We start from the raw sequence: 14,671 nt of genomic DNA, 5'->3' as shown, positions 1-14,671 counted from the left end.
CCCATCATGGTAGACAAAGTTCATTGAAAAATCATTTAGTTATTATTTAAAACTAGAAAATTAGCAAATGGCAGAGAGCTCTCTGTTGAGTCTCCCTCCCTATTAATCTTACCTCCAGAATAAAGAACTCCAAACCTCAACGTGCACTACCTTACAGCTTACGTTGATTCAACGATTCTTATAACTCGTCAGTTTCATGAACTCCCTTCCCCTTCTCATCTCTCAACTCTCCCCAAAAGGAATTAATTGAAGCACTCTGGCCTCATATCATCAACGATGTCGGTGCTGGCCAAGACTGACTCGGAGGTCAGCAGCCTCAGTCACTCCTCCCCCGGGCGCTCGCCACGCAGAAGCAGCGAGCGTGGCGCAGTTTACTACGTGCAGAGCCCCTCCCGGGACTCCCATGATGGCGAGAAGACCACCAACTCCTTCCACTCCAGCCCGATGGGATCGCCGCCGCACTCCCACTCCAACTCATCCCTCGGCCCCCACTCGCGCGAGTCCGCCTCCACCCGGTTCTCCGGCTCGCGGAGCAGCAAGCAACACAACAGTGGACCCCAAAGCAAGGGGTGGAGGCCGTGGAAGGATCAGTTCGACTCTATTGAAGAAGAGGGCCTTCTCGATGATGACAACGAAAACGATGGTCTCTCCCGCCGGTGTTACTTTCTCGCTTTCATCTTCGGCTTCTTTGCACTTTTTACTGTGTTCTCCTTGATACTATGGGGTGCGAGTAGGGCACAGAAGCCTGTTATCACTATGAAGGTAACTCATTGTATACCATAATCTTCGCGAGAAAATGTTACTTGTTTGGCTAGATTTGATGATAGTATTGTGGCTATTATCGTATCTTTGGTTGCAGAGCATTAGATTTGATCAATTTCTGGTTCAAGCCGGGGAGGATTTCTCAGGAGTGGCTACCAACATGGTGTCCATGAATTCCACCGTAAAGTTCACATTCCGCAACACTGCTACATTTTTCGGCGTCCATGTCAAATCAACTTCTCTTGATCTCTCATTTTTCGAGCTCACCGTAGCCAGCGGAATGGTATGGAAATGTTCATAATAAGCATTAGTTTAAATGTTCACGTTTTACGTTGCCAGACGCCCAGACTACTTCAAAATTGCGGTACACTGTACACCATCATATGATTTACAATTTTATACAATGCTCGTACGAACTATATTGAGAGCTTTGGTTATCGGGTTTTGCAGACAAATTTTTTTTACCAATCGAGAAAGAGTCAGAGGCCGATTACAGTTAATTTGATAGGGAACAAAATTCCACTTTACGGTGGGGGAGCAACTCTGGGAAGCTTGAACGGTGCACCTATTCAACCACTGACATTGGCACTGAAGTTCGAGGTGAGATCGAGGGCTAATGTTTTGGGAAGATTGGTGAGGCCTAAGTTCAACAGGAGAGTCGAGTGCACTGTAGTTATGGATCCTAAGAAGATGAACATGGCCGTTGCCTTGAAGAACAAGTGCACTTACTAGTGAAACTGAGATGGATTTGTTTAGTCATTGCCTGGTAAAACGAAGTTGTATACTTACTGGTTGTTTATGTCAGTTTTGATTAAATATTGGAATAGTTTTTGGAGTTACCAGCGGAGCCTCAGGATTTGACTGCGGGGATCCGGATCCTGTTGGCTGAGTCAGCAAGATTCCGCAGCAAAGAATTGCGGCCATTAGGCAGCAATTAGCAAAACCAATTTTTAGTAATATCAAGGATTGAATTTCTCATAACTGTTAGTTTTTTTTTTGAAAAATGAATCATAGGGCTGTAAGTATGCTTATACCTGTTTTTAGCCCGTTCTTAAAGTTAAATGAGCCGATTTTAAGTTCAATATTAAGCCCGACCTTGAACAATAAGTATTCGACTCGTTCAACTCGTTTAACTTGTGAGTTTGGTCTAACTCATTAATAAATTCGGTTCGTTTATTAATTAAGCTGAATTTATTAACTTTTATAGTAGATATAAAGTATAATTTTTATATAAGAAATAATATTAATTAGAAAGAATTAAAATGTTTTTTTTCTAAAATAATTAGTTAAAAACTTTAAGTTTAATAATGAGTTTTATTTGTTATTTTTGTTCTGGGAGAATTACTAGTATACCCTTGTGTAGCTTAAGGGTTGTAAGTAGGCTCTAATTCAGCTCATTTGGCTTATTCGACTCGTTTAGCTCGCGAGCTAGCTCGGGCTTTTGAAAAGCTCGGCTCGTTAATAAACAAATTTTAACTTATTAACTTTTATAGTATATATATAGTATAATTTATATATAAAAATAATATATATATATATATATATAAATAATATTAAAATATAATATTAATTCGAAAGAACTGATTCTTTCTAGAATAATTAGTTAAAGATTTTAAATTCAATAACAAGTTTGATTTGTTATTTTTAGTCAATTACAAATAAAGAGGATTTTGTGTGATACTATGACATTAGATTTTAAATTTATCTTTTTAATATCTAAATTCTAAAATTGTAATTTCATATAATTCAAGGCCGCTCAATTCGAGTTCGGCCTCATCAAAAAAAATGAGCCGGCCCAAGCTCAGCTTGAGCTTTTTCAAGCCGAGCCGGGCTTGAACATGCACAAAAATCAAATTTTGGCTCGCCTCGAACTCGATCGAATGAAAACAAGCCAAACATGAACAACCTAATATTCGGTTCGACTCGGCTCATTTACACCCCTACTTGGGTGTGTCTTAGCCTTATTAGGTTTCCTATTAGAGATAGATTTGCATGTCTGTAATAGATTAGGACTCTGAAACCTACGAAATTGTGGTTATGTAATGCCTATATATAGGCTCTATTATCAATCAATAAAAGGTTACGTTTTGTATCATTACGTTGTTATTATTTTCGTTTCGTTCCTCTTCCAACACGTTATCATGCATTTTGTTCTTAAGTGTCTGAGCGACGAGGCCACCACCATTAAAATAAAGCCCTAGCCCTAAAATCGTTTTTCTTTGTTTCTTAGCGACGAGGCAACCTCTTTATTTCTTTGTTTTAAAGAAATTAGTTTCCGACAAATTATTGTCGGAAAAGAAAAATAACAGACAATGGATCTGTTATGGGCACCCAGAGATCTGATCTGGGCACCCCTCCTCTTCTCCGACCGCAGAGGTCGATTCCCCTACGCTGCCCCGCCGTCATTAGAGAGACCACCGATCAAGATCGACCAGCGCCATTATTCTGCGTGCCTCAACACTCAGACGTTGTTCCGACCTAGGTCTTCTTCTTTGACGTTCGTCTTGCGAGCTCCGCCATCGATGCCACCCAACGTCGCCACTGCTGAGCTTTGCCACTCCGACGATATTTGCATATTCAATAAAATTTCTCGTATTCCTTGTTTATAAGATTAACTCGTGAAAATTTTATCAGCCTTAAACCTAGCATGAATAATCAATGTTTGCAACTCACGTGGTTTTTAAATTAGCCACTTTTGGGTTACATGGGACCCCAATAACACTACATTGTGAATCTGGACCTTAAAATTTGGAAAACGGACCTCGGAACGTCTAAAATTGATGTCGTTTTTTGCCGTACCCGGTTATTGTTCCGGCGTTTTGACTGTCTTCCGGCCATTTTCTGGCGTTTTCGATGCCAACATCCGGTTCCTGCCAGCGTCTCTTGTGGGACCTGCAGCTTCGGCTTCCATACAAGCCACCTCCGGCCGATGCCGGCTGTTTTTTGGCAATCAGCGCTGCCAGTTTCCGGTGAGTTCTTCGTCGTTTCTCGTCATTTTTCCGGCATATTTCCCACAGTTTTTGCTGCCACGATTTCCTAGTCCATATTTCACCTGGTATTGAGTTATTTTAACATGGTTTTTCGGTCAATTTTCCGGTTTTGTCCAAGTCGTTTTATAGCTCAAACGATTTTATTATTATTAGTAACCACTAGCACCAATTGGATGGTTTTTACCACCCTCATTGTTTGGTATTCAACTACTACAATACCATATTTTTCCAACTCATAAGTTGAAGAATGTAGCTCTATTTCCATGTGATATATTCGATAGGATTGTACTCTTTGTTTTCAATCCTCTTTCTGACAATGTCCTACAGGGTATTGCTTGGAATTGTTCGTCGTGTCCTTCGACAGTAGCTTTGTTAGCCTGCAGACATAGTTTTTCTTGCATACAGTAGTAGCTTTATGTAACTCAAGATTCTTTGAATCATGAGTTCAGTTTTGTTGTCTTATTGGTTTTGGCATGATTATTTTTAGTCATTTTGCTAATCTAACTTAGAATTAGAATTAAACAATCCCTGACAACAACGCCAAAATTTGATAGGCGCAAAAGCACCTACAAAGATACCATATTATCAAATCAATTATATCAATGTACTAAATAACAAATATGGATTATTACCCGCAGACGATTGGTGAAACTAAGATTTAAAAACACAAGTAGACGCGTAAACCAGAAATCTGGCAGACTCGACCTAGGATTGGAAACCTAATTAATTCACTTATCTAGACTCAACCAAAAATTACGAAATTAAAGACACTCTATCTCGACACAGTGTCGGACTACCAAACAAATGTTGAGGGTATTCGAAATTGGTTTGATTGGTGAACAAAAATAAATAAGACAGAACTACTGCTAAAAAGAATATTGAAAAGTATATATGGATGTAAATATGAGAAAACAATAGTTATGAACTTCTCTCTACCACTAGATATGCTTCAATCACCTCAAAACAATGTCAATAATTATATATGAATGCACTCACAGTTAAGTCAATGTCGTTAGGTCATTAACCGTATTACGTTAGCTTACTTGTCATGTTAAGCGAAATGTCGGTATCGACTTAACTATATTCTCAATTAATTGATCTATGAATATCGGTATCTAAACCAAAATAATTAAAATCGTGAAGTTCTAAGAACGTTTGAGTAACAACAAAGAATCTAAGGTCAATGTCGGTAGCCTTATATTACTAAGGAATCACTTCATACAAGTACTTGCAAAGAACTTGTTATCTCTCACATAACTTGATTCTCGATTTCTTCTAAGTATAGATGATGAAGAGCTATAGATTCATACATGTAAGTGCTATTGGGACAATATTGCTTTCATTATGATGTGATTAACTATGCGCCTATGCATCGTTATTGGACTTGCATTGCTCTTTTGACATGGGTTTAGTTCTACACTTCGTGTACCAATATAAATCCTATCCACACCAACGCCGCCAGTAGCTCCAGCAACATTAACGTACGCCTTGGTGTAGCAGCCAACACTGGCAGTGTAGAGGATGCATATGGTTCTGTCTTGGAACAAAATCAGTCCTTCGTTGGTCCATTCCCCCATTCCTTCGTGAAAAACACATTGAACGTGACAAATCAGAATCTGTCCAGTTTTGTAGGTCAACTTCAACAAAACCTATATGACAGTTCACTCAATGAAATATGTTTCATTTGGTACCATTGAAAAGGTCTATGTTCCAGGGACACCAACTATTTGTTCATATCGCTCGTATTAAGTGAGTTATGATCGTTTTAGAAAAATATGACAGTTATGTCCGAGAATTTGCAAGTCAGTAAATTTCGACAGAGCACTGTGAACTGCTTCGGTCGAATTAGGTTGTGAACTTTATATCATTCGAAAGCCACGGGTGTCTACTTTCCAGAACATTTACGGTTCACGAATACCTATTATGATGAAAACGTTATGGCCGTTTAAGTGGGTGAAGGTCATTCTACCCAAGAATCTGATTTTCATTGTAAATTCTTGTTTTGAGTTGTTATGCAATCTTATTTCCTAAGATCTAAGTTTGGCTAAGTATAGCATGTATGATCTAAGGATATGTGGCAAGATTAATGATTAAGCATTAGCCCAAAACTACTTTTGAGAAAAACATGTAATGAACGTTGTATACGTTGTTTTTTGTACTCCATGATTATGACACTAATCAGAAAGAGTTGTTTTGTAGTCTTCAGGGGGAGTCTACCTCATATGATGCTATCAAATGTAGACGGTGTGTTGTGCTCTTTTTCCCTTCGATTAAGCTTTTGTTTTTCACCTAAGAGGTTTTTATTTTACTTGACAAGGTTTTTACCGAAACAACGATGTGTGCACCATTTAACCTCAGCATGCGACACAAGGGGGAGTGTTATGTAATCTTGTTTTGAGTTGTTTTGGCCGTTTAAGTGGGTGAATGTCATTCTACCCGAGAATCTGATTTTCATTATAAACTTTTGTTTTGAGTTGTTTTGGCCGTTTAAGTGGGTGAATGTCATTCTACCCGAGAATCTGATTTTCATTATAAACTCTTGTTTTGAGTTGTTATGCAATCTTGTTTCCTAATATCTAAGTTTGGCTAAGTATACATGTATGATTTAAGGATATGTGACAAGATTAATGATTAATCATTAGCCTAAGACTACTTTTGAGAAAAACATGTAATAAACGTTGTATACGTTGTTCTTTGTATTACATGATTATGACACTAATAAGAAGGAGTTGTTTCGTAGACTTTAGGGGGAGTCTACCTCACATGATGCTATCAAATGTAGATGGTGCATTGTGCTCTTTTCCCTTTCAATCAACCTTTTGTTTTTCACCCAAGAGGCTTTTATTTTGCTTGACAAGGTTTTTACCGAGGCAACGATGTGTGCACCATTTAACCTCGGTATGCGACACAATATGGAGTGTTATAGGAGAATTATTATTCTACCATTGTGTGTGTCTTAGCCTTATTAGATTTCTTGTTAGATTCACATCTCTATAATAGATTAAGACTCTAAATCCTACGGGATTGTGGTTATGATGTCTATATAGACCCCATTATCAATCAATAAAAGGTTACTTTCTGTTCCATTACGTTGTTATTATTCTCGTTTCGTTCATCCTCTAACAATTTTTAGTTTATTACAAATAAAAAAGATTTTGTGTGATGCTATGACATCATATTTTGATTTTTTTAATTTCTTAATTTTAAAATTTTAATTTCATATAATTAAAGCCGACTCGATCAAATTTGAGTTAGCATAATCAAAAAAGCCAACCCGAGTCCGGCTCGAGCTTCTTCAAGTCGAGCCGAGCTTGAACATGAAAGACAAAAATCAAATTTTAGCCAAACTTAAGCTCGATCAAATAAAAACAAATCGAATATGAACAACCTAGTATTTGGCTCGGTTCATTTACACCTCTAACCACTTCATTTAGGGACAAAGCCCAACAAGTCCGACAACATCTGGAATCCCGCAATACAAGGAAATAGGATAATAATCAAGCAACTAGTCTCAACAAGAGCCTAGCAATAGCTGACTATCCTACAAAATAAACTAAAAACTAAGAACATGAGCCCAAAAGACCCAAAGAATACAGAAAAACCCTAGCAAAAGTACTACAGCCACATAAGCTGCTGTCATCCATGAGAGGTTGTCGGCCATGGAGCATAAATTGCATTGCACAGGCTTACATTGATGTTCATGTTCTGATCGAATCTCGAAACCCCCATCATATGATACCCAATATCCAAATTCTCTCTACCATAGACATATAAAACAAGAGAAAACTCTAACTATCGAGATATAACCAAGAGCTAGAATGCAGACCACGAACACGAACAACACCGACGAAAGAATGGAGGGTGAAGCACCCAACCGCACAGAACACCTAGACTCCCTATGGTAAGTGACGTGCACTTTAGACTTGCAGCCATACAATTCCTCCTGAGTGATATGGGTAGAGGCAGATGAGATGAATTGAACTTAGGTAAGCACAAATTTGGAAGGATATGAGATTGATTGACAAAATGAAAAAAAAAAAGGACAATTGAGGAACGAGGTCCTCCCAATCTGGACATAAGCCAACAAATAACCACATACTGTACACAAGAGATCACTGAAGGATCACAACAGAGGGTACAAGATATCAGACCAGGCTAAAAAGCTTGAAGAAAAGACAGGGTAAAGTGGTGCCTCGCCCCCAACCCTCAATCCCTAAATCAAGATCCGGAGGGATCTTATCTGGGTAGGAGAGGAGGGGGATAGGGAGAGGGAGGTGGGATTTAGATTTAGTTTTTTTCTCTCTAAACAATCAGATATAATATATTATTGTGATTCATACAAGTTCAGATCATATATTTATAGGAGACCTATCTAATATGAACACTTCACACAAAAGTCAATTACTATAACTACATAAATACAATATGTCCATAAGTTAAGAAGTTGTTGAGCTAACAATTACATAAGTCAAGAAGTTGTTGAGCTAACACTCCCCCTCAAGTTGGCGCATACACATCAATCATGCCCAACTTGTCAAGCAAGTCATAAAAGGTCTTTTCCGAAACACTTTTAGTTAATATATCTGCCAGCTGGTTTTCTGTAGGAACAAAAAGAAATCTGATAATATTGGCACCAAACTTTTCTTTTATGAAGTGACGATCAACCTCAACATGTTTAGTGCGATCATGTTGTACCAGATTTTGTGAAATATCAATTAATGTCGAGTTGTCACAATACAATTTCATAGTAGTTTTTGGTTTGACACATAAATCACATTTCTCAGCCACATTAACTCACACAGACCATGAGTCATACCTCTATACTCAGCTTCCGCACTAAACAGTGCCACCACCTTTTGTTTTTTGCTTTTACATGTACCTAGATTACCTCCCACAAAGGTAAAGTAACATGATGTCGATCTTCTATCTGTGATACTTCCAGCCCAATCTGTATATGTGAAGCCACAAACTTCAAAAATATTGTTATGTTTAGAAAACATCACTATTATTCATGCAGCTGATTTCAAGTACCTTAAAATTCTCACAACAACATTCATGTGATGCCCACTCGGATTATGAATGAACTAGCTTGCCACATTTACTGCATATGCAACATCTGGTCTGGTATGAGTCAAGTATATCAAGCGCCTAACTAATCGCTAATAATGAGCTCGATCAGTAAGAACTTGATCTGGATATTCTACTAAACGATGATTTTGCTCAATAGGCATGTCAACAGGTGTACATTCCAACATACTTGTCTATGCCAGTAGATCAAGGATGTACTTCCTCTGGCACATATAGATACCCTCACTCCCGGCTACCTCAATGCCCAATAAGTACTTGAGTGTACCTAGATCATTCATATCAAACTCTATGGCTAGCTGCTTTTGTAATCTATCTATCTCAACAGTATCATTACTAGTAACTATTATATCATCAACATATATAATTAAGGCTGTTACCTTCCCTTGTTGGTGTTTGAGAAACAATGTGTGGTCTGAATTACTCTGTTTCTAGCCAATCTTCTTTATGAATTGTGAAAACCTTCCAAACCAAGTACGAAGTGATTGTTTAAGACCATACAAAGATTTTCTCAATCTGTATATGAAATTACCTGGAGAACCAGCTACATCTCATGGCGGAAGATCCAAATACACTTCCTCTGTAAGTTTTCCATGAAGAAATGCATTCTTGACATCAAATTGTCTAAGTGGCCAATTTAAGTTAGCAGTAACAGAAAGCAATACCCGGATATTGTTCATCTTTGCAACATGTGTAAATATCTCATCATAGTCTATGCCATATGTCTGGGTGAATTCCTTCGCTACTAGGCGTGATTTATACCGACTTACTGACCAATCTGAATTATGCTTCACTTTAAATACCCAACGACATCTCACAACGTTCTTTCCATGTGGTGGAGATACAACCTCCTAAGTATTGTTCTTATGTAATACTTCCATCTCTTCTTCCATTTTTTCCTCTATTTTGGGTCTCCCAATGCATCATGCACTTTGTTAGGTACTGATATAACGGATATTTGATTTACAAATGATTCATATAACTTAGACAATCTTTTGGTGGACACAAAATTAGCCACATGATACTTACATTTGGCCTGAAGGGTAGGTTCATACTTTTTTACTGGTTGACCTCGAGTAGACCTATTTGGTAGAGTATATTGTCTACTATTAGCCTCACTAGTATTAACTCCAATAGAGTGACTAACCTCGTATGAGTGATCTTCTGTACTAGGAAAACATGGGTCAGGGATATAAGTAACAGCAGGGGAGGTAGGAGGGGCAGTTGCATTGTCAGCTTCTGGTACCTAAATCTTTGAAGCAACTGTACCAGAATCATCTGGTGGTGTCTTCAGAGCTGATGCATCAGTGATCTCAAATGAACCTATCTTAGCCTCTTCACGATACAGCTCTTAAAAAATGAATGCTCCTCTTGAAACACAGTATCATAAGAGATAAAATAGCTCATGTCCTCAAAGAAAGTAGCATCCATAATGACATAGTATTTCCTGGTACGTGGATGATAGCACCTATACCCTTTCTGATGTTCTCCATAGCCAACAAACACACAAAGTATTGCCTAGACATCCAACTTTGACCTCTGACTTTTTGGAATATGGACAAAGGCAACACAACCAAAAACACGAGCATAGAGATTATGAAATGGGGGTAAGGAGATATGAGATCCAAGCACCGCATACGAAAATTTTCCATGGAGGACACTAGATGGAAGACAATTAATGAGGTGGGCAGAGGTTATGACAGCATCACCCCAAATATATTTAGGCATGTGGGCACTAAAGAGAAGACAACGAGCCATTTCAAGTAAATGATGAATTTTCCTTTCGAATACCCCGTTCTTCTTAGGTGTGTAAGGACATGTTGTTTGATGAACAATAGCATGTATTTGAAAGAATTCTTGAAAGACACGGTTCACATATTCCCCTCTCCCATTGTCAGAACGAATAACTTTAATTTTGGCATGATACTGTGTTTGGACATTGGTATAGAAGGTGTGAAAAGCCGGAAAAACCTCATCCTTGGTTTTAAGAAGAACAATCCATGAAAGACGTGTGCAATCATCAATAAATGACACATAATACCTCATACCCGACATAGTAGGTTCTTTCGAATGTGCCCAAACATCAGAATGAATTAATTCAAAAGGAACAACGCTTTTACTATAAATACTAGGGGAATAAGTAGCTCGATGACTCTTGCTCAAAACACATGTTTCATAACGTAAAGTTGACTCATCCACACCAATAAACAAGTAGGCATGGATTTTTTGTTAATACTAAAAGATTGATGCCATAAGCGACGGTGTCATAACCAAACTTCACTTAGCTTATTAAAAGTGGAGATTAACGCGGTCCGGGACTGTGCTCCTGGTTTCTTCTCTGCGTATGTCTGATCCAGATGGAACAACCTGCCCCTCAGATATCCCCGACCAATTAACTCCCCGGTGAGAAGATCCTGAACTATCACATACATGAGAAAAAAGGTCACAGAGCATTTAGCTTCAGTATTCAGTTGTGGGACAAATATCAAATGATTAGATAAAACAGGTACATATAGCACATTATGAAGTTATATTGTGGGAGTAATACGAACTGAATTTTTTCCTAACACAGGGAATGCCTCACCATTAGCATTAGAAACATATGGTACTGGTGAAGAGGATAATCCATGTATCAGTACCAACAAAGCTAGAAATATTTAAAGTCATACCAATCTTACCACAACCAGTTATTGATGTTGTGGGTGTTGCTCCTCCGCCTTTATGATGATCATGTTCGACCATACCATATATATCTGGTTCTTGGACCAACTGAATGGATGCATTTGCCTTATGACGATAATTAGGCATTTTAGGCCTAAGATGCGGATACAAATTCCAACAAGTCTCACGGGCATGGCCAATATCATTGCAATAAGAGTAAGGAGGACGAGGATGATTCTTAAAGCCTGGTGGTGGTCCTTGCTTATGAAGTGGAACTAAATTTGATTGCTGAAGGAGTGGTGCTAGAGATCTTGCCTGAACAGTAAGGCTAGAAACTTCAACTTGTGTCTGATTAAGGTTTTCCTGCTGAGACTCATCCTTACGGATATATGTGAAAGTTATGGTTAGGCTAGGGGTTTTGTCATTCTGAGCAGCTCTCTTTTAGCACTGTTATGCTTTACATCAAGACCTCTAAAAAAATAGTGAACTCGTTCAAGCTCTTTTTCCATTTGGTACCAAACAATATCCTCCTCATTTTTAATCTTGCAAGGACGTTTCATATCAATCTCAGCCCAAATATTCTTCAGCTTGGTGAAATATTGTGCCACTGGTTGCCCAATCTGTTGTATTGCTGAAGCGGTGCACATTAACTCATGAACCTGTATGAAATAAGATTCATTAATATAGAGGTCTTCCAAAGTCTTCCATATTTCCTGCGCAGTGTCACATGCCTCTCCAAAGTCAACAATATCATCATTCATAGCTTTGAATAATACAACATTACAAGACCATCATCATCTTCTCATTTAGTGTAGGCATCAACATCATCTTCACCAGGGGCTTTCGTTACCCCAGTTACATGCCCCATCTTGTGCTTCTGAGATGACCTGTCATAATTCTTTTCCATTTACGGAAATTGGTTCCATTGAGTTTGGCCCCACCAAAAGAACTAGTTTCAGAATTCTTGACAGATACTTCAAACTTATGAACATCATTGGCCTGAAACCTTTCTTCTGTTCCAGAACCCATTGTAAAAAAAAAATCAACAGATCAGTAGTGATGCAGCAGAAAATAACAATAGCAACCTGCTTCAGGTGAACTTGCACTATCGGTGTACTTGCACTGACAGGGAGAAAACATGTGAATCTGCACTAGCGGTGTAAATGCACTAAAAACTGGTTGAACATTGAAATCGGGTCGGAATATTGGAATCGGGTCGTTGAAGGTTGCATCCAGGTCAAATTTATCTTCCAAGTGGACGACAGCGTATGCACAACGGTGCCTTCTCGACAGCCTAGAAGCTTTTGAGAAAGGAGCCGAACGATCCAGAGGCTTCGACTACGAGCCTCAACGACATCCCGAGACACAGATGTCGGACGACCTGCTCGTAGAACATTGCCGAACTTCACACAGCAATACCGAGACCTTTAACACCGTCTGACAAAACACAAACGCCAGACATATACAACACTGATTTGAGACAAGAAAATTCTAACAATGAGGTTTTACTTGAAGAAAAAAAAAAGGAAATAGCAAAACCTTTTGGATCTGCTCTGATACCAAATCAAATATAATAGATAATTGTGATTCATACAAGTTCATATCATACATTTATAGAATTATAGGAGACATATCTAATATGAACACTTAACACAAAGTTCAATCACTACAACTACATAAATACAATATGTCCATAAGTCAAAAAGTTGTTGAGTTAACATTTACACTAACTTCATAAGTCAAGAAGTTGTTGAACTAATTTCATAAGTTAAGAAGTTATTGAGCTAACAATTACATAAGTCAAGAAGTTGTTGAACTAACATAAACCTCTCGTTTTTTCTCAAACTCCTAAAAGGTGTATTCCTTTCCACTTTCAGAGAAGAACTTGATGTTTCATAACTGTTAGTTTATATACAAAATAGAGCAGAAAGCTAGCTAGGTTACAAGTGGAGAGTGCTGAAGGTGAACGGCTGTAATAATGTGGAAAGGTAGTTCGAAAAGCTGAAGTTTTCACATGATAACTATGAATTACGAATTCACGATTCCCTCCTGAGTCCTGTTCTGATCTTTAATCTATTTACTTCTCTCTGAGAAGGAGAAAAGTTATCTTAACTAAAACACTCTACATATCCCTCAAGTACTGCATCAGCTGTATCAAGGTTACTTGAACCATGAATTAACAATAAATAAAGTAAAGAAACGCAGCTGATGCAACATTATCAATAAGTGTATGCTCTTTGATCTATTCAACCGGTGGTTATTTTGCTGAAGGTGGTAAATATTGAGCGTCACTGAGCACTTCGATGAGGTGTAGTAAATCTAAATCTGAGAGATACTTAGGTTTAGCTCTAGAAGACTAAAATGAACCATACAGCTGCTACATGATGAAGTTGTACACGGCACCCTTCTCTGATTGAATGATATGACATGTCAACAGTAATTTCTCACTGAGCTTTAATTGGGCCGAGTCCTGCACTTCTTGAAGACGGATATGAAGTTCTGCAAGGTTATGACGACTGATGCAACTTGTTAGGAGAATTAAAGTTTTGTTGTGCTGAGCTTAAGAACTTCTAAATTGAGTAATCAACTCGACTTGGTTGCACCCTCATATCAGAGGTCCTTCATCCTTGATCAGCCTTTAAGTATGAAGAAGTCGGTGGACGCAGCAGCGAAGGGAAAAAGGTACAAGGGAAAGCTAGATCCTAAAAAGATTAAAACAAAAGTGGCTGAGGGATAATCTAGTAGCTGAGGCCGGCCTGTGGTCTGTGGAGGTCAAATTGAAGAACCAAAAAGCAGAACTATGGATGTGCTAGGCAACAGAAATTTATCAAATGTTTCTACGACAGAAATTTATCAAATGTGATAAGAGGATTTTTTGTTTCTATGGTCAATAAGAAATGGAGAAATTACTTATTGGTACTAGATCACATTTAAATTAATTAAAAACTCACTTTTCATATTTCTTATACAAATTAGGACATAAGCCCAAACAATAAGTATAATAAAACTGATTAATTAATTAATGTAAAAATATCAAAAATACTCTTATTTTCGTGAAAATTATCAAATGTCACTATTAGATCTAACAAATTTCTTTCTCCTTATTTTTTTAGTTTTTTTTCCGGCAAATTTAAGTTTTACAGCAAAACCACCGGCAATTTGGAGGTGAGCCA

General features: G+C 38.0%; 1 protein-coding gene across 1 annotated transcript; it reads left to right on the top strand.

The window, feature by feature from the left end:
• Positions 1-276: 276 nt before the first annotated feature.
• Positions 277-1,494, top strand: LOC126801059 (uncharacterized). The gene is made up of 3 exons (XM_050528516.1): positions 277-762; positions 860-1,045; positions 1,213-1,494. Exons 1-3 carry the CDS (start codon positions 277-279, stop codon positions 1,492-1,494), a joined length of 954 nt encoding a protein of 317 aa, XP_050384473.1.
• The last annotated feature ends 13,177 nt before the right edge of the window (positions 1,495-14,671 follow it).

Source organism: Argentina anserina, chromosome 1 (assembly GCF_933775445.1).
Source record: "Argentina anserina chromosome 1, drPotAnse1.1, whole genome shotgun sequence".
NCBI lineage: Eukaryota > Viridiplantae > Streptophyta > Magnoliopsida > Rosales > Rosaceae > Argentina > Argentina anserina.
The sequence above is the reverse complement of the archived record's forward strand: the minus strand, read 5'-3'. Positions and strand labels throughout refer to the sequence as shown.

Excerpts from the sequence above, each read along its gene's own strand:
- LOC126801059 (XM_050528516.1), top strand. The coding sequence starts at position 277 with ATGTCGGTGCTGGCCAAGACTGACTCGGAGGTCAGCAGCCTCAGTCAC. Across the intron at positions 763-859 it reads AGCCTGTTATCACTATGAAG|AGCATTAGATTTGATCAATT; the intron begins GTAACTCATTGT and ends CTTTGGTTGCAG. Across the intron at positions 1,046-1,212 it reads TCACCGTAGCCAGCGGAATG|ACAAATTTTTTTTACCAATC; the intron begins GTATGGAAATGT and ends CGGGTTTTGCAG.